At 37.5% G+C, this 24891-nt stretch overlaps 1 protein-coding gene across 1 annotated transcript in view; it reads right to left on the reverse strand.

Annotated features, from left to right (window-relative positions):
* Window positions 1-741: 741 nt before the first annotated feature.
* The window catches only part of fbxl7 (F-box and leucine-rich repeat protein 7), a 34719-nt gene continuing 10569 nt past the window's right edge, over window positions 742-24891 (reverse strand). The window contains exons 3-4 of the mRNA XM_016487394.1: window positions 9068-9673; window positions 742-2124 (exon numbers count right to left, since the gene is read on the reverse strand). Of these exons, the coding sequence (XP_016342880.1) occupies window positions 1388-2124; window positions 9068-9673 (1343 nt within the window). The 3' untranslated portion in view covers window positions 742-1387. The remainder of the gene's footprint in view (window positions 2125-9067; window positions 9674-24891) is intronic.

Consider the following 24891-nt stretch of genomic DNA (forward strand, 5'->3'; position numbering starts at 1 on the left):
TCTACCCAACTACAAAATTGTCCACAGCCCACATACTATATTAATATAATATAACAATTTTTAAATAAGAAGTTGTGCTATTTTATTTTGACTAATTTATCTTATTTACAGAAAAAAAAAATCAAAAGCATCCTGCAGAACGTCCCTGGTCCTTTAGGGGGCTGCAGCCCACAGGTTGACAACCACTATAATTCATAGTTTTCAGTCATGTGACTGGCTCGAAGTCGTGGTGGGCAAAACATCCATAGAACTGCAGCACAAGCCTGTCAATTTTCCATCTGTTTCCAATCCACAAATATTTAGATCACCTCTCAAAAGAATAAAACTAAGATATGTGAACAAAATGGAAGTTTTGGCCACTTAAAGTGCCTTAATGTAGTAAAGCAGTTATATTAAGATCAAATTCAGTATACACCGACCTTATTGATGATGCATACTTTATATAAGCAAAAATATGAACGCAATGCGCAAAAAGGTATTTTCTTTATAATGGTTTTCTATGGGAAAAAATGTAAGGCATTGCTTGTATATTCAGGGTTCATCTGATTGCCTGTATAAAGTATGCATCAAGGTGTATATTGAATCTGGCCTTTTAATATCACTGTCTTACTATATTGCTACTTAATGCAAACCTCATAAAAATAACTTGCGGTCAGTGGAGGACTGCCTCATTTTGGCCTCCAGGTGGGCGTTCCTTTAAGGGTGTAACGTCACGTGAAAACGATGAATTGCATATTTTGCTCTGTTTTCTCATTCCTGAACCTGGCTAATGCCGGTTAGCTACATAAAAGCAGACATCAAGATTCTGTTTAATATGGCTTAGACCTCTTTATTCCACTGTGGTCTTCCATTTGTTAAACACCTGAAAAAGCCTTATTGACCATTACAAAGGTGAACGTCACAGCAAAATGGCGCTGTTTGGTAATATTCCTGGGCAATGAAACCAAGATAGAAACCAAGCAATTACAAGGCTTACATGATGAAACAAAGCAAAACATTCATAACAGAGATATCAAATGTAAACAATAAAAAAAACTGAAATGTGGGCCGCCGTAGTCCTGCAAAATGTGTCTAGTGTCATTTCTGGTTAACGTCACATCATGTAATCCTCTATGCGTCAACAACTTGCATTCATGATGAAATTTACATGTTACACGTAATACAATCTGACATAGACAAGATGAGTAATCAAAAATATGTAAGTGAATAAAAATATAAATAAATGGATTTAAAAAAAAAAAGTTAAGATTTCTCCCAACCATGCAAATTAAATTCAGAGGTGCAGCAGTGCAGATCTCCACTGTGTTGTCTAGCAGAGATGTCACCGGCCCGGGTCAAATGAGATTATCTTCTCAAATCCGTCCACACAATCCCATGTGTGCAGCTCTCAGAAAAATGCTGGATTGGTGTGTTCAATGACGCAGCGTTTACAATGACGCTTGACAAAGCGCAGCGCCTCCAGTGGCATGTCACAGTCCTGTACATTCAGCAGCTGAAGGTCGAAGCAGTTCGCCGCCACCACCTGCAGCCCACGGCCCGTGATGCTCTCGCACGACTTCAGACTCAGTCTCTTCAGGTTGTACGAGTTTAGTGCAAGCTGCTCCAGGCCGGCGTCCGACACCGACGGGCACTTCCCAATGTCCAGGGACTTGAGCTTGAGGCAGTTCTTGGCAAGGTGCTCAATGCCATGGTCCGTCAGTCCCTCGCAGCCACGAGCGTTCAGGTAACGCAGTCTGTTGCAGTATTTAGCTATGTAGCGCACGCCTACGTCTGTGATGCGGCCGCAGTGCGCTATACTGAGGTAGCGCAGGCGGCCCTCTAGTTTAGCGATCTCCCGCAGGCCAAAGTCACTGATGAAGCGGCAGTCGCTGACGCTGAGCTCCCGCACGGACGGGCAGTAGATGACTAAGAAGCGCAGGCCCTCGTCGGTCAGGCGCACGCAGCGCCGCAGGTAGAGGTGGGTGAGCTGAGTGCAGTGGGCAGCAATGGTGTGCAGGCCTTCGTCTTCCAAAGCAAAACAGTCAGTCATGTCAAGATAGCGGATGGAGATCTGCTGCCCATGAAGAGGGGAGAGTTTGACGGACACGTCCCGTGTCAGGCTGATGCAGGTCACCTTAGAGCACCCTGCAGAGAACAAAGACAGAATTATAGAAGAATATTAACAGAATAAAACTTCATCTGCACTGTTCTAACTGCACACACAATATGTAACATTCAGAACCTGATTTGAAACATTTAACCACTTTGCAATCTTAATTTATAATCTTAACATTTAACTTTGCATTTAAAGATGATGTGTGTAATTTCTTTGCTTCTAGCATTAGAAAATTACAGTGGGCATAGAAAAGAATCACCCCCTTTAAAATAATCACCTTTTGTTGCTTTGCAGCCTGAAATAAAGACAGACACAGTTTTTGTTTTATCCAGCTGTATTTGCTCAGTGCAACTTATAACATCCAAGTGAAAGATATAAAACCAACACTAAACACTTGTAATCCTGTTTGCCACATACCAACTGAGGTAATACAACTTAACAAAGAAGAACTTGATAATACTTATATTTAAACACCACATATTCGCTTGTGTGTAGTGCTACATCTGCCGGCGCCGCCATTGTTTTCAAATAAACGACGGTTGTTTTCGGTGACGCACAGAAATCGTGGGTTATCTGTAGCAGCGAAGGATACACCTCATGCATACTCTGAATTCCTGAATTCCTGGTCACATTCGAAGGTCGCATTCGGAGTGTCCTACTTGCTTTTCTGAAATGAGACAGCCTTGATGACGTGTGACCTCGAATGTGACCTCCGTAGGGTGCAGCCTTTGAAATGAGACACAGCTACTGAGTTGGAAAAAGGATCACCCCCTCCTAAAAATGACTTGTAAACTCAATCAGGTGTAGTTAATTACCTTCTCAGTGGCACAAAAAGCCATTTGACTTTCAACTGTGATCAGCTGTGGTCATGTTGATTAGCTCATCATGAAAAGTGCATTCCTGAAACATTTCAGTCCTTGGTAGTGCAACTGAAACAAACAAGGCTTTATCAATGCCTAGAAGCACAGTGAAGTATATTATTTAGAAGTGGAAGTTATTTGGTACAACACAGACCCTCCCTGGATCAGGATGTCGCTCCAAACTGGATGAAAGAGCCAGGAGGAAACTGAGGTGACCAAGAGGCCTACAGCAACTCTGAAGCAGCTGCAGGAATTTATGACTAAGAGTGGTCATTGTGTGCATGAGACAACAATATCACAAATTCTCCACAAATGTGGCTTGTATGGGACGGTTGCCAGAAAAAAAAGCCACTCCTCAAGAAAGGCCACATGCAGTCACGACTGAGCTTTGCCAAAATGCTCTTGAAGATTCTGAGGCAGATGAGACTAAAATTGTATCATTTGTCCTCCACACCAAACATGTCTGGTGGAAATCCAATGCAGCTCAGCATCCAAATAAGTACAAGTAAAGCATGGAGCTGGTAATATCCTGTTATGGGGGTGTTTCTCTGCAGCAGAGACTGAAGAACTTGTCAGAACTGAGCACACAGTGGCTGAAGGAGAAAAAGGTGAATGTCCCTGCATGGCCTAGTCAGAGCCCAGACTTAAAACCCACTGAAAATCTGAGGAATGACTTGAAGACTGCGGTCCACAAACGCTCTCCATCAAATTTAACCGAACTTGAGCAGTTCTGCAAAGAAGAGTGGGCAAATATTGCAAAGTCTAGATGTGCAAAGTTAGTAGAGACAAATCGTGGTTCAACACCACTTTCTTCCACTTGGATGTTATAAGTTGCACTGAGTAAATACAGCTGGATAAACCAAAAACTGTGTCTGTCTTCATTTCAGGCTGCAAAGCAACAAAATGTGCTTTTTCTATACCCACTATAAATTGCACAAATAATGATAAATATTAATTGTATTTTATACTGTTGAAGAGTTCAGATGCAAAAGCCTCTTAAGTGCCATCTGAAATTTTCATCTAAAATGCGGATTTTTAGCAGGCTGCTACGTTTATGTTCAGTTATTTCACTTTAATTGTATAGAAAAGGACCTATACATTTTAAAGTAAAATTACTGAACCTAAACAGAGGAGCCTGCTAAAAATAACTCTTCAATTCATATATAGTTTAACATATATTATATTTATAAATAAAAGGTTATATTATTTATATGATAAAATTTTAAGTTACACACTAGGTCTGTCTACAGTATTTAATGGATTACCCTTAAGCAATTATATTACATTTTAATATAGATTTAAAATATTATTAATGATTTAAATTCATATAATGTAAATATAATATATAACAAATATAAACTTTGGAACTAATATATTAATATACATGTTTTTTATTTATTTATATATATTAGTTGATATCTCCTTGCTTACTTTCACCTCATATTAAAAAGCTGTCACACATTGGGGTTTTTAAAGATGTAGCCCCTCTAATAATGTTTATATATATATATATATATATATACCTGGAATATAATTATGCTCTCATAAGGACATAATATACATATTATATAAATATAATATATTCACTGATATATATTTTTTATGTTTCACCCTTTCTGAAGTACCCTGTGCTCTTGGATAATACTTTTTTTTTTTTCAAAAGTTTTTTTGTATTGACTCTGCATAATATTAAGCTGGCATAGGAGAAAATATTTTAACAAAAATTGCACATTTCAGCTTTAAACTACGTCTTTGAAGATAAATTCCATGGACAGTTTTGACCATTATGAAAAAGAAAAACTCAAAACACATTTCTTCAGAACCATGTGTATGTGATGATTTTATTCCCAAAAGACTGAAGACATTTTCATGTTGTCAGATGCACATGAAAAGAAACACCAAATGTTTGCTTTTAGATGTGTTTTTACAGAAATCACAGAAGAAAGCCTCGATGTGAAACACGCCATCTGAGAAATGTATCTACTCTGCTGTCTGGTCTTCACCTCTGTCATCTGATTTAACTTATGAAACACCATCATCAGACAAACAAAAGACTTTACAGTAGAACTAAAGCTGAAGGTTATTGCAGAATATCTAAAGAACATGAAAATGGCAGCAGAGGGTTTGATTTAATCCTTGGAGAGACATCTGAAATTAGTTCTATCAGGAGGAGTGGGGGATGGGATCTCCCCACTTCTCCTTTAGGAGCACATTGAGAATGCAGCGCTCCAGTCCAACGGCAGAGGGACCCCAGCCGGACCCCTGCACTCACACATAAAAAACAACATCCTTGAACAGGAAGTGCAGCGCAGGAAGTTGGAAATAAAACACCAGGGAAGGGACTTGAGGACATGAGTAGAAGGAGTATTATTTTCTGACATACTCATTCACTAAATCCTCAATTTTAACTTCTATATGGTCCTCTGTGAAATATAATGCTTCTAAGAAATACAGAAAAGAAATACAGATAAAAGGTTGCCTGGTAAAGTCATTAAAAACATGAACAGATAAAACTATATAAATATGCTGTAATATATATACTGGACAAATATTAATATAAATGGTGCTTTTTATGAACGATTTAAAGTTATATGCACTTGAAATAGTCTGACTTTATAGCTATTCATTTTATACTAAACACAGTTGATCATTGATTCTCTAAATTGGGGTAGCAGATTTTCCCTAAGCACCTTAAAGTCAGAGGTCCTGGTTTTGCTTGGGCTTATGTTTCTTTTGGGAAGTATATAGAGCACAGACAGAATGCCGAAGCTATTAATTCCTTTTCCAGCTTTTCCAAGAGGAAATCCTGGACATTTCAGAATAATCTCTGTGAGAAAAAAAAAAGAGACTCAACTGTCTTCTGTGCTGGACAACAAAGCAGGTGAAGCACAGGCTGTTTGGCTCCGAGTCAGGAAGTCATGTATACAGCTGAATAAAAATCCTTCTGTGTTTTCAGAGAGTTTGTAGACCAACACAGCTACATTACTGACATGTTTTATTGAGAATGTCGAATTAATTATAACTGTGTTAGTACAGACTCCAATACTTCATTATTTCTTCTTTTCATGCCAAATGTTAAACTGGTGGTTCTCAACTAGGTCACAGGTCTGTTCTTGTAGTGAACCGCAGGGAAAAAGATGAATCCCAATTACAAAATGCAACTATAGTTTCTCGTGCTTGAAAATATGAACAAAACTACTACTCTGAAAAAAAAAGTTGTAAATTAAACAAAGATTATCGCAGTACATTTTACAAGAAAATAAAATTTCAGTCTTTCTGCTTAAAAATGTCACATTTAATTCAATGCGTTCTTTGTTATTAATTGTGAAATTTACAAGCAATTTCTGAGTGAAATTGTTTTAGTGGTCACAAGGTAAAAGAAACAACCCTGTTTAGATTACATTGGGTTCACTTGCAATGAAGATAAACATAGTCTGTTTTGATTTTTGAATTATTGGCTGCCAAGACCATATGACCATTGAAATTCAAGAGACTTTAGAAACCATTTTCCACTGACCATTGACCAAACCAAAATTGGTCAATTTTCCTATTCAGACTAGATAATGAATAATTTAAATAATTTTGCATACTGTTGGGCCTATGTAGTTCATGTAATATTGTATCATGTAGATACAACATTTTTGTACAATAAACCATTTTGGTGCTGTGTTTGGGATGCCACTTGATGTCCAATGCAGGGGTGTCGCTAGGGGGGGAAAAGGGTGACAGAGTGCATAGGGCCCAGAGGTCTGGGGGGCCCGCGATCACCTACTGGCCATCGGGAGCACCGGGACATTCCATTCAATTAGTGGGCCGATCGCCGAAACAAGAGTGATTTAACTTGAAGTTATTCATTGTACAAATAGCCTATGTGTTGGCAGAAATGTATTTATTATAAATGTTACTGTTATTACATATTGTGGAATATTTTAATTTTATATAAGGTGTTTTGTAGTTTCTTCATGTTTAGTTTTTTTTTTTAAACTACAAATTTTATAGTTTTATTACTTATTTATTTTAAAAACCATATAACCATGGTAATGAGGACCATGGTTTTACTTCGTGACCACCATCCTACTAATACTAGTCAGCTAAACTCTGGATTCTAAGCAAGAACTTCTTTCTTTTTAGATGTTCTAATGAATTTTAATTGAAGTAAAATGTTAATTCAATGAGGGCCTGATTAAAGATAAATATCAGTGTCTTATATTAAATTAGGTGTTTATTATTTGCAAATAATAAAGTTCTTAAAGGGAGATTCACCCAAAAATGAAAATTGTCATCATTTACTCAACATCATGTCATTTCAAACCTGTATGAATTTCGTTCTTCTATGGAACTTAATTTGAGAAATTCAAGAAATTTTTGTCCATACAGTAGAAATCAAGGGTAACCAAAATGGTTTGGTATCAATCTTCTTGTGTGTTCAGCAGAAGAAAGTAAGTCATACAGGTTTGGAACGACATGAGGGTGAGGAAATTATGACAGAATTTATTAGCAATAACTTTCCAGCAGTCTAGCTCAAAATCAATGCTTAAAATGACTTAAAAAAATACAAAAATGCATTATTAAGTTTGTTGCATTTGTCGTGAATTCAGTAATATCAATATTCGTTTCTGTCCTGTTTTATGTATTCATTTATTTACTCCAATTGAAGGCCCTAAGAACACGCTGAATGTGATTTTGAGGGGGCCCCATAGCAAATTCAGTGCACAGTAGAGGTCGTCCGATATGGGTTTTTCACTGGCCGATGTCGATATATAGAAATCAGGGCAGCCGATGGCCGATATATGATGCCGATTTTTTTGGCCGATTTTTAATGTTTTTTTCTTCATCTCATAAAAGTGAGTTTGAGTAAATGATTATTGCAGGGTACAAGATAGTAATAGTAGTAGTAGCCTAATTCAGAGTAATAATACATGGCTCAAAACTTAAGCACCTTGTCAAAACAGTTCTGAAGCATGCTTTTTGTTTATGTTTGCTGACAGACACCAGTGTTTGGGAAACACTGGACACTGCTATAAGTCAAATGGCCAAGTGATAACATAAATAAAAGAGTTCACACATATTACACAGCCCGCTGCTCATAACTGCTTAGAGTGCACTGGCCACGAGCGATGACATCATGGATGCTATTGTTGGACCTACACACACATTTCATGAGGAAAGTTAACATGCACGTTATAATCAGCCCAGAAGTTTCAACTGAATTGCATGTGTTTCTACATTCACATGCAAATGACTTGTTGCACTTATGAATATGATAACTTTCCAGCATCAATTCTAGTAGGATAAAACGTAATTACACTTTTGAAACGGTCTGTTTTACCCTGCCATCATTAGCTGAAGCTGTGTGTGAACAAGAAGCGGCTGCAGAGTGTGAGCTGCTCCGTCTCATCTAGTAGGATAAAACGTAATTACACTTTTGAAACGGTCTGTTTTACCCTGCCATCATTAGCTGAAGCTGTGTGTGAACAAGAAGCGGCTGCAGAGTTGCTCCGTCTTTCACGCAGCCAGAGAGAGATTCTCCGGTGTTCCGCAACAACGCTTAGCTGCCCGCAGATGCGCCTGCCTATAAACCGGCCTAATTTGCAGCACAATCGGCAGATGCCGATTAATTTAAAAAATGCCAAAAATTGGCCGATTAATCGGCCGGCCGATCAATCGGTCAACCTCTAGTGCACAGGGCCCAGAATTCCTATTCTATCCCTATTCCTAGAGTTCTGCAGCAAAACCAGTTGAAACAATTAAATTAAAGATTAAAATGTGTACAGTACAGAAACAAGTACATTATAAATTATAAGTAAATAAAGTTAGTTAAAACATAGATGACCAAAACTGCCTTATTTTCAATAATTAAGGGTCCTAACCAAGCCAAATGGAACCTCAGTGAATCGAAACTATTTTGATGATCGCTTCCTTTCTGTTTTTTTGTAGCTGGGTAAACCCGCCCAGTGTGAAATCTCATTGGTCCAAAATCCTGCTATAACTGTACATTAAGCATTAAATATCTTCTGATTGACTGAGCTATTGCATTCAATATGGACAGCAACTGTTTAGGACAGATAAATACTAATAGTACAACCAAACATTATCACTCAAGATAAATTACCTGAAACATCTAGGTGTTCCAAGTTGGGGCAGCGTGACACCACCTCAAACACGGCCTCATTGGACACGTTGTAACAGCCGGCCACCTCTAAGCGACGGAGTTCTGGGCAGCACTGTGCCACCGTGTACAGTCCTCGATCAGTCAACCTCCGACAACCACTGACCACCACCATCTCCAGGGTGAGACACACATTGGGGGTGTCCTGGCACAGTCTGCGAGTGAGAACCCGAAGCGCGCGGTCCACATGTAGCACATCTCCCATCAGACGAATAGTCCTCCATAAGCGAGGGTCCCACGCCAAGTTGTACCAGCGACGGCACACGCGTGCGCACCGACACAGCTGGTTGGTTGGCAGGTGGGTAAAGATCTGTAGGAATGCATGGTCAGGAAGGATGTCGATGGGCGCCCCCTGCTGGTCCCTCGGCTGCCGCAGGCTCCTTTGAGGATGGGTGAGGGAAGTAGGTGGTGTGTGGACCATGGCGATGGTTTCTGTGCCGAACGTGGAGGAAGACGTGGAGGAGCCATTAAGCACGCCTGGAGATGAACGAGGCGGCAAAATCAGAGCTGGACTTGGCGTACTCACTGTTCGCATGCTAAGGTCCGAGTCTGGGAAGAGGGGAAATAGAAAAACAGACAGGAAAGGAATAGAGAGAAAGACAAGAACACACTATGATATTGCACTCGAACCACTCTGAGAACATCATTATGTAACACAGACAAGTTGTTGAAATAATGTAAACAAATCGCAGTCTTTCCTTTCCAAATCATTTCCTCAGTTAATGCATTGTCTTTCTGCACAACAAGCGATGCACTTGGCTCCATCCTGCAATGATGACTGAGGTAGAAAGCGTTTCATAGCTTTAAGAAAAATGACTCTGGCAGTCTTGTTGAGATCTAGCATGTACACACGGCCTGCAAAAACCATATTCACACACTAATCTCCCATGAATTTCATCCGCTGCAGGATCTGGCCTGTTCCATGCCTAATATCACTGAACCCCCACATATAATGTATCAGGCCTTATTTAGTCCTTCCCGAACCATCAGGGCAGTAATGACTGTATGAGGATCAAGGGTTACCAAGCTTTTATTCCATTTGATTAAACTGCGAGCTACTTGACCGCAATATGTATTGTTCAGCAGAACTCAAGCCATAAGTCTGTTATTTCCATTAATTTATGGGCATGATGACCCCATTGTTCCCTTTGACAGATGTTTCAGTCTCCTACAGTTTCACAATGTGCTGTGTTGAGTAATGGGAAACAGCAGAACGTGATCATATGGCATATATGAGGAATATGCTTCCATTGACGAGAATATGAAAGCACTGATGAATCTTCAAACACTGCCATCATGAAGATCACATCTCTACAACATCACAACATGTTCAAGCCCATTGATCGACAAAGAAAAAAGAAAATTCCAGTTCCGATTTCCATTATATCATATTATTATACACAATATAATTTCAATAAATCAATTTAAATCAATTCTTGCAAAAGCTGTCTTTTTTCAATCACAGCATGAATTTTTAAAAGACTTGGCCTTAACTATTTATTAAACAACAACACTAAAACAAAAATGCGGTAACATTTCATTCATTTTCAAAATATTATAATGAAAAATGCATAATGTTTATCTTTAGGTATATGTTGTCATATGAGCAACCCATCTAACCAAAATATGTTGCAAGAACGTTTTGCTAACATTCACATTAAGTTATGAAAAGCTTATTTCTGAATTTTGTTATATATAAGGGATTTTGTATATGTTAAGGGAACATTCCATTTTATAATTTTGCAAACATTATGGGAATGTTACTTATTAATGTTCTCTAAATATTCTGAAATAGGTGAACGTCCAACTAAAACAATTCAGGAAAAAAAAGTCCATAAATGGAGTGTAAAATGTAAATGTAATGTAAATGTAAATAATGTTTTTGTTCTAACATTTTAAGAACATTATTAAAGACAAGATCACTTAAAATGAATGTTCTACTAACGTTACTGGAATAATGTTTCTTCATAATTTTGAGAGAACGTTGCCAAATTTCTCATAATGTTCCCTGTTAGCTGGGAATCAGTTAGTCTCACGGTCAGTTCTAAGCTGTGTGTGTTTGATTCATTACAAAGATGCAACTCATTAGAATCATTCGTTCAGGATCTGGATTATATTTTCCGCTGTATGTTTTTCATTTCCTAAAAAGAACCGCTCTTCAAAGTAATTCGTTCTGGAATCGCACTATACTGACAGTGTTGAACGTTTGTGATTCATTCAAAAGAACCAGCTCATAAATGTCATTCATTGGGGAATCAGACTACACTGGTCACGCTCTCTATTTAGCAGTGTTGTAGTTTTTCAGTACATATCAATATTATCACTGGAAGAATGCATGACATTCAATTTTGGTATTTTTTTAATAAATAGATTTTTTATAGGACTGGTTATTGTCTAACTTTAATAGAAAAGTAAATACAAAATGCTATAAGAAATAAAAAGCAGTAGGACAAAACCACCACACAGCTAAAAGTGCCAGAAGGGAATATAGTGAGTGAGACATTTAGCTTTGATTGAATGGCTACAGCCACCACATTCACAAACTTAGACCTTAGAGCAGCCAAAGTCCCATAATGTTATGGGGAGCCACTACAGTTGGCAGTAGAAGCAGAAGCCAATTACGTTTTAATGCCACCACTAGAGACAAAGAATTGGAAGTGGCCTTGCAGGCTGGCACTGAGCCCTGACTCACACGCTAGATTATTGCCCTCACTACCAGCTGAATTACACTGCCATGAGGAGATGCTATTTCCTTGCATATCTAATACAAAACATTAGCTCCTAATTGAACAAACAGTAGGAGGAGCTTGTGCTGGTCATTTTCAAAGCTATAATAGCAACCCTGCTAGAAAATCCAGCTTAAACCAGTATAGCTGATTTGACATGGTTTAATTTATGGTCATTAGCTGGTTGATCAGCCAAATTATCAGTTGGCCGAACTGATTTGACCTGATTTGACCTGGACCCAGGGCCGTCCTTTGGGCGGTGCAACTGGTGCGGTCGCACCGGACCCCGAGGGGGCCCCGCGTCAGCTAAGGACGGCCCTGCCTGGACCTAACTGTAGTCTTATCAGAAGACTACAAGTGAACTTGCTTCTATTTTGCATTATTTTTTGCATCACAAATAATATTATCAGCATGATAATTTGAGTGAAAACAAAGAATTTCTGAATTTTGTTTTAATGACAAAGCCAGCTGCTTGAACTCCATGGCATGTTTTAAACCTGATGATCACGTTCTCCAGCATTTTGAAAATAATCCAATGAGCACCTAGAACATTTGACCATCTGTCCGTCCACATGGTCAGTGTCACTATGCTGCTTGCCATAAATGTGTGAAAGAATACTGGAGTGCATGTCTGAAAGTTGTTCGTGGGTTTTAACCACCAAGGCATGTCTTGCTCAATTTATCTTGCTAAATGGTAGAAGTGTAAAGTTGCTTTTTGTCAGAACTCAACAGAAGGCTTAAAGAAAATGTCCCGAGTTAACAGTGTATACAATCAAATACATAGATTGTTCTCTTTGACAGATTGAATAAACAGTAAAGCAGCAACCGTAATCAGGGTGCCAGTGTCTGTTTCACACATTCATAATAATGCATTACTCAAGCACACAATGGGATTTCATAGACTTAAAGCTCTGTGGACTGAGGGCTGGAGAATGTGTGTCAGGCTGCTAAGAACAGGATTAAAATCTACTAATCCTCCATTAGTTTTAAATCAGTGGTTCATCTGTGAAACCTTGGTTGCGCACCAATCTAATGACCACAAACATATGGAGGAACCTGCTTCTGACAGCTTCTTACTGTCCATCTTGAATATATATTGTTTAGCCTTAAAGAATTTCTAGTAATGTTTGCAATGTAGGAAAAAAATTGGTTTCTTTCCCTTTAAGCCTCCAAGTTTTATTTGCTCCAGTTATTTTCTTCTAAATACCCCCCAACTTCTGGTTTAAAGGAGTAACTTTGCCAAATTTAACCCAAAACCACATATAATGCCACAGGAGCCATAATTACATCAAGCCACGAACTGTATCTCATTATTGCATTTATTTTAAAACTGTTCCATGCCTGTTCTGGTTGCAATCTAATGAAAATGAGGTGAAAACATGATACTTGAAGCTGAACAAAAACATTATTAATGTCAATGTACAACTTAAATGGTTTTTCCTACAAACCATTGGTAGTCAAACCTTGACAAATGTGAACCTTTGTGCCGTTTGTTTGAATTGTTTAGGGGTTGTCTCAAAAGAGAGGTGAAGTCCATCAATGGTGCATAATAGACTGTGGATTGGTATTCCAGGCAGGTGTAACGAGGGTCTCAGACATTAAATTACTCCAGAGACAAGATGCCAACTAGCCTTTTAATCCACTGACAAATGCCTGCTCTGACCAAAGAAAAAAAATGCAGACAAAAACAAAGCCTCCAATGTTTCAAAGCAAAAAACCCTGTTTGAATAGGCATGTTTTAAATCAGCTTTGCACCCAAGTAACACAGTTTACCTTCCCAGCATTTCTTTCAAATCTCTGATAAAAAATAACAGGGAGATGGGATACGTCTTAAGCCTTTGTTTATGAAATGGCACATAAAAATTGCTTAGCTTGATGATTTTGATATTTAATTCCAATTATTAAATGAAATATACCAGTCACTAAATATTTAATGACACAGTTCAACCCAAAAATGAAACATTTGTCGTCATTTATTTACCTTTGTGTCATTCAGTGGGTATTTAAGTTTGGACCCCACTGAATGACACAAAGGTAAATAAATGATGACAAATGTTTCATTTTTGGTTTCCATTAAAAACAAAACAAAAAACAGACATTTTTAAAAGTATCTTCTTTTGTGCTCTGCAGATGACAGAACTTTCATTTCAGAGAGAACTATCTTAAGGACTAAAAATTGTGTAAATACAATATCAAAACTCCACTCATAATCATTAAGCCCCCCTAACTCTATTTAAGCCAGTGTTTATGGGCTTTAATTAAGAACCTGAATAATCAGAAATTCAAGTTTCAGCTGCAACATTCAAATAACACAAACAATTTCCAAACATTAACCAAACACAACATTTTTGCGACCCATTCAACAAAACTCTACTAACTCTGCCAAAGCTCTACTAAAAAGCATGCAATTAATTTAACCAAAAGACTGAGAGCAAATGTTCAATATCAGGTTGAGCTGTCTAGCCTTCCCATCGCCTGGCATCGAGATATAGGTGTAGGTAAAGATCTTTAAAAACACAGACCAAACAATGACAGATGAGAATGAGAAGAATGCCATTTTACCCTGTAGCTCACATAAGCAAAGCCTGCTGTGAACTCTCAGACTCGTCACTCCTCCAGCTGTTCAGCATCCCATCACTCACTAACCTCTGAACAACGTCAAGCGGGAATGTTTTTCTGCCACCTCTATAATCCGAGACGACGCTGCTCATGTGGCCCGTACAAGCATTATTAATTGCACAGCTGTCAGCTCTGGAATGGATTACTTGTTCCTCTACAAAAGCTTCCTGCTGTTGAACTTTAAGACCTTTGTTCATACATACTTCATAGTCTGCTTCTGAATAATCAAATCTGATCTCAAGGTTATATGCTCATAGAACTAACTCTTTTTGAAAACACCAAGTGGAAAAATGGCCAGAAAAGGAAGGATTGGAAGGAATCACGCTTACAAATTTGACCAAAAAAAAAAAAAGTGTTTCATCTCAGGAGTGTTCCAGGGGTAATTGATCGCAAATATGCCTAATGCAGATTGGTGCTTATCTTAAGACAGGACCCTTTAACCATAATCTCGGTCGAAATCTTCTACCTTTTGAAGGATGAAAATGAGATGTTTGGAGTTAGGGCTAGCTTCTATGTTTTGAGCAGACTCCAAAGGGTCTGGAGTCAGGGTGAACAGGAGGTCAGACCCACTCACTCATGTTGTTTACACATGCACAGATGACTGCACAGCTCCACACTGGCCACTATCAGGGGAATCACTGCTAGCCAAAACGAAAAATTCGGCTACGGCAGTTGCGTTAAACACGCAGTGCAGATTTCAAAACTGCAAACGCCACATCAATCAAAGTTGCAAACATGTTGGTATATAATCCATCATATTCACATTACATTGAAAAACCCTCAAGATATTTTCTTTCTACCTGATAGCAGAGTATGTGAGGGGAGCAACAGCAATTTCTCCACCCAGTTCAAAGCATCCTGTGACCTGTCCACTCCAAGTTTTCAATTTTACTCTCATTGGTGAGAAAAGCCCCACTCCAAGTATATTTCATAGCAATACTGTTACTGCTCCACTGTGTGTGTGTGTGTGTGTGTGTGTGTGTGTGTGTGTGTGTGTGTGTCGATTAAGTGAAATCGTGTTTGTTCAATTTATGTACAGTTGCAAGGAGGAGTGTGTCCTGTTAAGAAATGAGTTGAGAATGTCTTTTAATTTCCCATTTCTGAATTTGAATTTGAAGCAGAATTCAATTAAATTTAAAGAAAGATTCAGAAAAAGTTTCTTTTTTCTTTTTGAAAATTCAGCTTTGCCAACACAGGAATAAATTACATTTAAAAATATATATAATAAAACAGAAAACATAACATACAACTAAATGCAGCTTTTGTGAGCATAACAGACTTCTTTCAAAAACATAAAAAAAGGCCTCAATCTGTGTGTATCTCTCTCTCTCTCTCTTTCTCTCTCTCTCTTTCTCTCTCTCTCTCTCTCTCTCTATATATATATTTATATGAAATATGAAAGTTTTCAAAAGCATCCACAACCCGTTTTCTTTACAAATCGAACCCTGTATATAGCTATATAAACTACAGTATATATATCTATATACTGTATATACACACACACACACACACATATATATATATATATATATATATATATATATCAATGCAGTTCACATACTCTGCTTGCAGTTCAGTCTCATGACCTCAGCTCTCCACTCTCACCATCTATTCATTGTTTTAGATAAAAGAAACTAAATGTAATGTCTTCAGATGTGTCTCTGATGTGTCTTTAACACCAAACGTGACCTCTGGCAGCAGACAGTAATCTGATCTCACATCGCAACCCCGGGAACTTGTAACATTGTGGTGGCGGGGGCCAGAGACCATCGCTGCAGGACTTTGATTCAGCAAAACTTGCTCTCTTAAGTGTCAGAACTATTAAGCTCAAACATCACGCCAAGAAATTAAATAATCTTAAATGTATAAGTACTAGGGTACATGACAGCAGAGACGGATCTTTCCATCTGCAGCGGCAGCATTTGACTCATTCAGAGGTTGTTGACAGACCTGGCACTCCTTTCGCTTGGCTCATCTGTCAGTCTAACCACAGTTCCTGACAGACGCTGGTCCTGCATATGTCTCAGCTGTGCCCCTTCCAGCTTCCAGAGGGGCATCTTGTTTTGATTAAAATGCCTTCGGAGCTTCTCATGCGAGATTCTGGGGCTCTGTAGCGTTTGTGCATTTAAGAGCAGCTGTGCTCATGTACCAGCGAACACACGGACTAATCACTCACGTTATCCCTCTGTATTCTGACACTAACTTGTATATTAATAAGCAATCTATATGTGTTCCACATTATCCTACATGTTAAAAACAGTGGGAAAAACCGTTGGTGGGAGCTAAACATTTGCACAGTTCAAAAGTTGTTCAAAAGTTCACCATCTTAAGCCGTATCAGGTATCAAAGTGTTAGGTGCAGAAAAACATTTTTCAGTTTCCGGCATGAGCATACGATTTGTGTTTTGTTTATTTTATTCTGTGCATTAATTCATAACAGTATACTGAGAAGTCAAACCACCGCATCTCTTTGATGTTTTCACTCTCTAATTATCATATTAAAAAGAAGTGAAGTAACCGTGTCACCATAAATATTGTTCTAGAAATATTCCTCCTTATGGGTCCAGGATTCATCTTATTTAATCAAAAACATCATAAAGGAAATATTCAAACATCTGGTGTTCAAACCAGGGCTTTGCCACAGTAAAGGAGGCGAAGGAAAGGCATTTCATGTTCCTAACCAGTCTGCCCTGTTCTCATTCGCTCCCCTCCCCAGTTTGGAGAGCCTGGCTGGTGATGCATAAAGCAGAGAGGATCTGGAGAAACAGTCTGAAGCCTGATCACCCTCGTCCTGGCCTGGGCCCCCTTACACAAATTAACCACATGTACACTCCGCCTGCACACAAATTTCTACATTAGCAGATGACGTCTAGAGAAAATTAAATACAAGAAACTGTGTGCATGCACAGCAAAGACAATAAAACATTTTTTGTCAGTCATTTTTTGTGAGTTGTTCCACAAGATCATGGAGATGAGGTTTTTACACAAATACATCGTTTAATGGATCTTTTGGCAGAGGATTAACAGATTTAGTAAAATCTAAGAAACTAGTCATACTGAATTGTGACTAAGCAACCAACTCTCACAGTGGCTGTCAGATGCCAGGCTGAACGCAAACAATCCCTCTGCCTTATGCATGAAAAGCAGCCAAAGCATTTGGCCTCAAAGCTCATTATTCACAGATTCTTGTTAGTGCTATGCTGATCTAATCTCCAAAACCTAAAATAGCTAATCTGCAAACTGGGCCGTGCATTTCATGGCTAAATGGAAACATACTGTTAATCCAGAAAAAGACTGGAGTACTTCTACAGAGTTCCTGTCATAGTCTGGATGAAATATTACAGGTTATCTGTCTTCCACCGACCCGTTCCATACATGTGGATGGAAAGTGACTTTTTTTTTTTTGCTTAAAATTGCCCTTACCTAAAATAACATAATAGTTCATCCAAAAAATCAAAATTCTGTCATCATTTACTCAACCTCGCTTCCTTCCAAACCTGTATAACTTTTTTCTTCTGTGGAGCATAAAAGAAGATATTTTGAGAAATGTTCCAAGGTATTATTTTGGCAATGGTAACTAAAACCATTCTTTAAAATATCTTCATTTGCGCTCCACAGAGGTCAGAAAGTCATACGTGTTTGGAACAGGATAAATTATGACAGAATTTTCATTTTTGAATAAATTATCTGCTTCCTAAAGGGAAAGTTCACCCAAAAAAATTTACTAAAAATCCAAACACCATTGGACCCCATTGACTTTCATTGTATAGACACACAAAAAAACACAGAAACATTTTTCAAAATGTCTTATTTCGTGTTCAACAAATGAAAGAAAATCATACTGGTTTTGGGCGAAATGAGGGTGAGTAATTGGTGACAGAATTTTAAATAGTCAATGGCAATAATTTTTTACATTTTTCTTCATAAATACATTTTACTCACATTTCAATTCACCAACTAACCAAAAGGTCCATATAAAAGGATTCCAATATTATTTCACATTCATACTGGAGATTATGCTTTTATAAAGCAGCTCCTGGCCTCCTAAAAGGAAGCAATGATCTCACCAGGGTAGTTGGGCCACAATGGAAATAACTGCCTACTGATTTCCTGTTACTGTTCCCCATTACAGGAAACAACCGTGAGAGACGAAGGTCTCTGTACTCCAAGAGGAGACATTGTGCATTCCACATATGCCAGTGATGCAGAATGACAAATGCTGATGATTCTGCCATTTTTACTGGAAATGACAATTACACAAAAGACTTTAGATAAGCCATTATTGAGCACAGTTGTCATGCTACCACACCTATATTCCCATAATGGCAGTTCTGAAGTAAAAGATGGCAGACTGGGTATCTACATAAATGCCACCCCAAAGCACCACACCATCAAACTGGTCCAGCGGGGGTCTTGTTTATTCTTTCACCACATAAGTGAAGCATCCTTCTCCTCTCAACTCCCTCACATAACTACATGTCACTAATCAGGGGTGCGCTGTGGTCACTGTAATCATCCTGTCATTTGGCATGAAAGCTCAAGTCTTTTGAAGAGCTTACAAGAGTTTAAAGCAGCTGGCCCAGAATCCTCCAACACATTCATAACTGATTTGAGGCTCTTTACGAATGGTCAAATCTGCACGCACATTAATTATTGACTAATTTGAAAATCTGTCTTTGAATAAAAGAAACAAACAGAAAAAAACACAGCTAAGCTACTTAACGCAAGCTAAAAACAGAATTAGTCACATTAATTATGATAGTACCGTATTAATAGCTGATATTAGACTTTTTGTTTTCAGTTATTTATCTTCATCAGTCAATATTAGATATTTAATTGTTTATTTGGATGTATAATTTATTTTTTACTATCTAATTTATATTTATTATGTAAAGCTTATTTAAAGATAATCTTTAAAAACACCAATAATTTAATACATAAAATATTAATAAAATAATAGAACATTTAAAGATTTAAGGTTTAAGGATTTAAGGATAGTAAAAACATATGCATAACAATTGCTGAAATTAAATTTATCTTCATTTTATATAACAATACTAAATTATATAATTTGAAAATGAATAAATATGAAAAAAAATTGAACTTGACAAAAAATAAATCTGTAAAATAAAGAGATTTATTTAAATGGCAACTTCTTGATTCTGTAATTCTGTTAAAGTACTGGGTGGGAATCATATTTTTCAAATCAGGCCAAGTTAGAGCTAATTTTACATACAGCACAATGAATATGACATGAATACAACACAGCAGCAAACTGGATATTGCACAGCATGGTTTAAAATCAAGGATTTAAAGTTTGTCAATCATGGGTGTCCAGTGGCAGAACTTTCCAGTACGCATCCAATTCCACAAATAATAATTCCATAATAATTCTGCACTAATTCCACTAATAACCACTAATGATAATAAATGTGAAAAGCAAATATCAAAATGATTATCTGTTTTTCATGCAGTGCATTATAATGTGACCTACTGTAAATTCACTAAATTCAGCATTTAAAAGGACTGATTTTATTGTTTAGTGTTTTACATTTTTATTTATTTAGACATAATAGTATATAATTGTGATATAATTTATATGATTAATATAGAGAAAAAATATAGCATTGTTTAAATAGGCCTAAGTGAATATAATTACCAATTATAAATATCATACTAGCCTGAATTTTAATATCTGTGCATCCCTATTTATTATGAGTCCATAGCACTTTAGCCTGCAAGAAATGAGCCCGGTCTCATGAAAATGCATATCAATAGCACGATTTTCTGTTTCTATTTGACATTCTATTTTTACATAGAAATTGACTTTAGCATGCATGTGATACACACGTGTTTGACATGCATATAATACGCAGTTTTTGCGTGCATATGATATGCAGTTTGGCGTACATATAATACACATCTACCCCGCACCCCTAAACCTAACCACTGCGTATCATATGAACGCCAAAGTCAATTTCTGAAACAGAAAATTGTGCTATTGAAATGCACTTTCATGAGATCAGCTTAAAGAAATACCATGTGCACATCTGCCTTTGTATTATTAATGCACTATATGGGGAAAAACAGCAGTAGGAGAATGACTCAAATATTGAAAACCTGCAGCAATAAAATTACCAAACCTCTCTCAGAATTGCAAAGACTTAAGCTCTGTGGAAAGAAAAACAGTGTGGCTGAGTATGGGAATCTTTAAATGCCGTGCTCTGCCAAGTGTCTACGGACATCAAATGAATTTCCTCTCTTAAACTTATACTGTTGAATCTCTGCAGCAGTGAAAACAGGCAGACAAAGAAAATACACCTACAACCTAAAGCCCAATGCCTGGGATAAATCAGCCCCTGCTCTCCTGCTGCAGGTCCCTCTCACCTCTGCTGTGGCCAAACTCACCTCCTCACGGCCACAGAGCTTTGTCATGACATTCTGGGCAACACTTCACCTTATACAGGTGCATCTCAATAAATTAGAATGTCGTGGAAAAGTTAATTTATTTCAGTAATTCAACTCAAATTGTGAAACTCGTGTATTAAAGAGGAAAATGTCAAGAGGAAAATGAGAAACAAGAGACCAAAAAATGCAGATGAGCTGAAGGCCACTGTCAAAGAAACCTGGGCTTCCATACCACCTCAGCAGTGCCACAAACTAATCACCTCCATGCCACGCCGAATTGAGGCAGTAATTAAAGCAAAAGGAGCCCCTACCAAGTATTGAGTACATGTACAGTAAATTAACATACTTTCCAAAAGGCCAACAATTCACTAAAAATGTTTTTTTTTATTGGTCTTATGAAGTATTCTAATTTGTTGAGATAGTGAATTGGTGGGTTTTTGTTAAATGTGAGCCCAAATCATCACAATTAAAAGAACCAAAGACTTAAACTACTTCAGTCTGTGTGCACTGAATTTATTTAATACACGAGTTTCACAATTTGAGTTGAATTACTGAAATAAATGAACTTTTCCACAACATTCTAATTTATTGAGATGCACCTGTACATCCAGAGGTTAAAACAAAACAGCAGTCTGAATCCAATTCTTGTGTTGAAAAACAATCACTTCCCTTTGCTGCTGAGCAGCTTTCAACACCACCGGTACTTCGGTGAAGCCAAGTGGGAAAAGTTGCCAAATGGAAAAATTAATTTTTCTATAGTCCTTTCATAGTGTCTGAGATGTTTCAAAACCAAGTGAACTTGATGCACAAAGCCTAGTGATCTCACTTCTATGGCAGAATACTCCAATAAGCATAAATATACATGACATACACTTTCAGGAGAAATAGTTAGATTTACTTAAAACTTTTTTGCACTTTTGTTTTAATTGACAATAAAGACATTTACAAAAGATTTCGATTTCAAATAGATACTGTTCTTTTGAACTTTTTATTCATTAAAGAATCCTGAAAAAAATGTATAATGGGTTCCACAAAAATATTAAGCAGCTGTTTTCAACACTGACAATAATAAGAAATGTTTCTTGAGCAGCAAATCAGCATATTAGACTGATTTCTGAAGGATCATGTAACACTGAAGACTGGAGTAATGATGCTGAAAATTCAGCTTTGCATCACAGGAATTTTATTACATTTTAAATATATTCAAATAGAAAACAATTATTTAGAATTGTAATAATAAAACTTCTTTGAAAACATACACAAATCGTTCCAATCTTTCCAGTGGTAGTGTATGTATGCATTAAATTTAAAATAATCAAAATTTTTCTAGCTTTGTCCACCGTCTTGGATAGATATTTTTTTTTACTGTTGAAGTGCATCCTGGGATTGCCTTCTTAGTAAAGGATACTTGCAAATCTGCATTATAATTATTTTCATCATAACTTAAGGACACAATGATGAAGCTCAAATCTGTCCTTTAATGCAAGTCGCCCTGTAATAATTTGTGACAGACAGTGCTGAAATAACATGGTCTTTCAGAGATTTTACAACATTTTTTTTATAGTCTAAACACTTTTCCCAAGTTCAAAACTCGCAATGGGTTTTGCAGGATAATGAAGTCACAAAAACTTATATAAGCAGCTAAGCAACATCTCTCTCAGATCTTGTTTTATCCATGCCATTAATCCAGTTCTGGACTCGTAAATCTGACTGGCCTTCTCTTGGAAGAGGCGCGGATGAGTTCAAAAGACTGTTATATCTCTTTCCCACCACAGCTCAAAGTTTAGATGAGGCGTATTATTCAGCACACACTTATGAAGGCCATCTTCCGGGTGGAACCTCACAAATCCTATCGTGTTGCACCGCATATCTCCTTACCAGTGACTTCTCTCCAACACCCACTCTGTGTCATGCCAAAGAAAGTTTGTCCAGACCAGGCCATCCAGAGCTCAGATAATAAAACTTGGACTTGAACTGGAGTCTTGCAGAAGAAGTGCAAACTGAACTGCTCTACTAAGTTCGAATCAGGTGCTTTGTACCTCTAGAGCAAAGAGTGGAAATCTAAAGCAAAGCGGGACCTGAACTGACCAAGCAACAGCTGTGAAACTGTTGAACACAGACTGCGATTTTTCATGTCTGTAATGAAAGATCCGCTTGATCTGACAGTCACACCCACAATCCATTTTCAGTGTTTCCAATTCTTTTGACCAGTGAATTTCAGTGTATTCTCCATAATCCATTCATTCATAGTAGATAGGGATTCACTGGACACACTGGACAATGATTTTAAAAACCATTTAACAACGAATGCATTCATAGAAAATTAATTTTATTGTATATTGTTTGATCTGACAGTCACACCCACCTATTCTGCTCAGGAAAAAAAAGCATGCAATAATCTATTTCCATTGTTTTTCCATTCATTTAAAAAAATCATTTCATATATATTGCATTCATACATGTTATATATACAGTATACTGTATATAGAACCATATCTGTCTGTGTATTGCTAAGAGTACCAACAATCTGGCTCTAGTGTTCAACAAAGCAACTCTTTACAGAATTCATTCTCAGCAGGGTGCAGATTTGGCATAAATCCCATCTACAGAGCAATAAAGCTGCCTGGCAAGGAATGCAGAAAGAAAACATGTCACTTTATATCTGTTTTATGCCTCATTCAAATCGCCTGGCAACTTGCAGCTTATTTAAAAAAATTAAATGTAAAGCATTTTTCTTTATTACTGTTCAAGGAATGTTAATTTATTCTCTAACAACATTGGATTTGCAAATGGACTCATTAGATATCAGTTCACTTAAATATTTCCAAAGCAATATATCTATAAAGTTGACACATGGAGACTAGAGACCTTTTAATGTCTTATTTCAGGTTTTAAAATCCTAACTAGAATAGGAACTAACTCTTAACTAGAAAGAACTAACTCTTTCCATAAACTCCCAAGTTTCCAGGTATGGAAACTAAACCACAAATCCACCTTTTTCGAATTTAAATGCACACTTGATCCAGCTAAATCTGGAGAGTCTTACTGAAACATCTAATGTAAACATGGAAAAACAAACTCCTCATATTTATGATAGTGCTGTGTGCATCAACAGTCCTTCATGAAATCAAAAGATATTATCTGCAGTATCAGTCAGTGTGTACAATGAGTATAGCCAGCAGCAACATAAGCAACCCCATTAACGAGATGGATAGATACAGTATCTCACAGAAGTGAGTACACCCCTCACATATTTGTAAATATTTTATTATATCTTTTCATGTGACAACACTGAAGAAATGACACTTTGCTACAATGTAAAGTAGTGAGTGTACAGCTTGTCAAAATAACTCAACACACAGCCATTAATGTCTAAACCGCTGGCCACAAAAGTGAGTACACCCCTAAGTGAAAATCAAGTTGACTGTACACTCACTATTTTACATTGTAGCAACGTGTCATTTCTTCAGTGTTGTCACATGAAAAGATATAATAAAATATTTACAAAAATGTGAGGGGTGTACTCACTTCTGTGAGATACTGTATATATGTGAGTATGAGGGTGTGTGTGTGTGACCCCGAGACACCTCTTCAACATGGAAACGTATCTCTCACCATGAACTTCAACTCAACCCTGACTCCTCTCTCTCCAGCACGCTTCAGATGCTGAGATCAGATTTCTGCATGAAAAGAAGACTAAGAGGACCCACACTTTGTACAGCAACACAAACCCTTCTATATCAGATCACTTTAAGGTTCAAGACAGCCTTAATAGTTGTTCCCACGTGTGATAGTTGAACACCACGTGTTCTGTTACAGTGACCGTCCCTTTCCTATAACAGGTATACTAACACTTAGGCCGTGTGCACACCTAGTATTAAAGGGTTAGTTCACCCAAAAATGAAAATTAGGCTGCGTTTTACTCACCCCGAGGCATCCTAGGTGTATATGACTTTCTTCTTTAAGACGAATCCAGTCGGAGTTATATTAAAAATTGTCTTTGATCTTTCAAGCT

This window comes from Sinocyclocheilus anshuiensis, unplaced genomic scaffold, assembly GCF_001515605.1.
Source record: "Sinocyclocheilus anshuiensis isolate Anshui unplaced genomic scaffold, SAMN03320099.WGS_v1.1 scaffold1291, whole genome shotgun sequence".
In the NCBI taxonomy this organism is placed as follows: Eukaryota; Metazoa; Chordata; class Actinopteri; order Cypriniformes; family Cyprinidae; genus Sinocyclocheilus; species Sinocyclocheilus anshuiensis.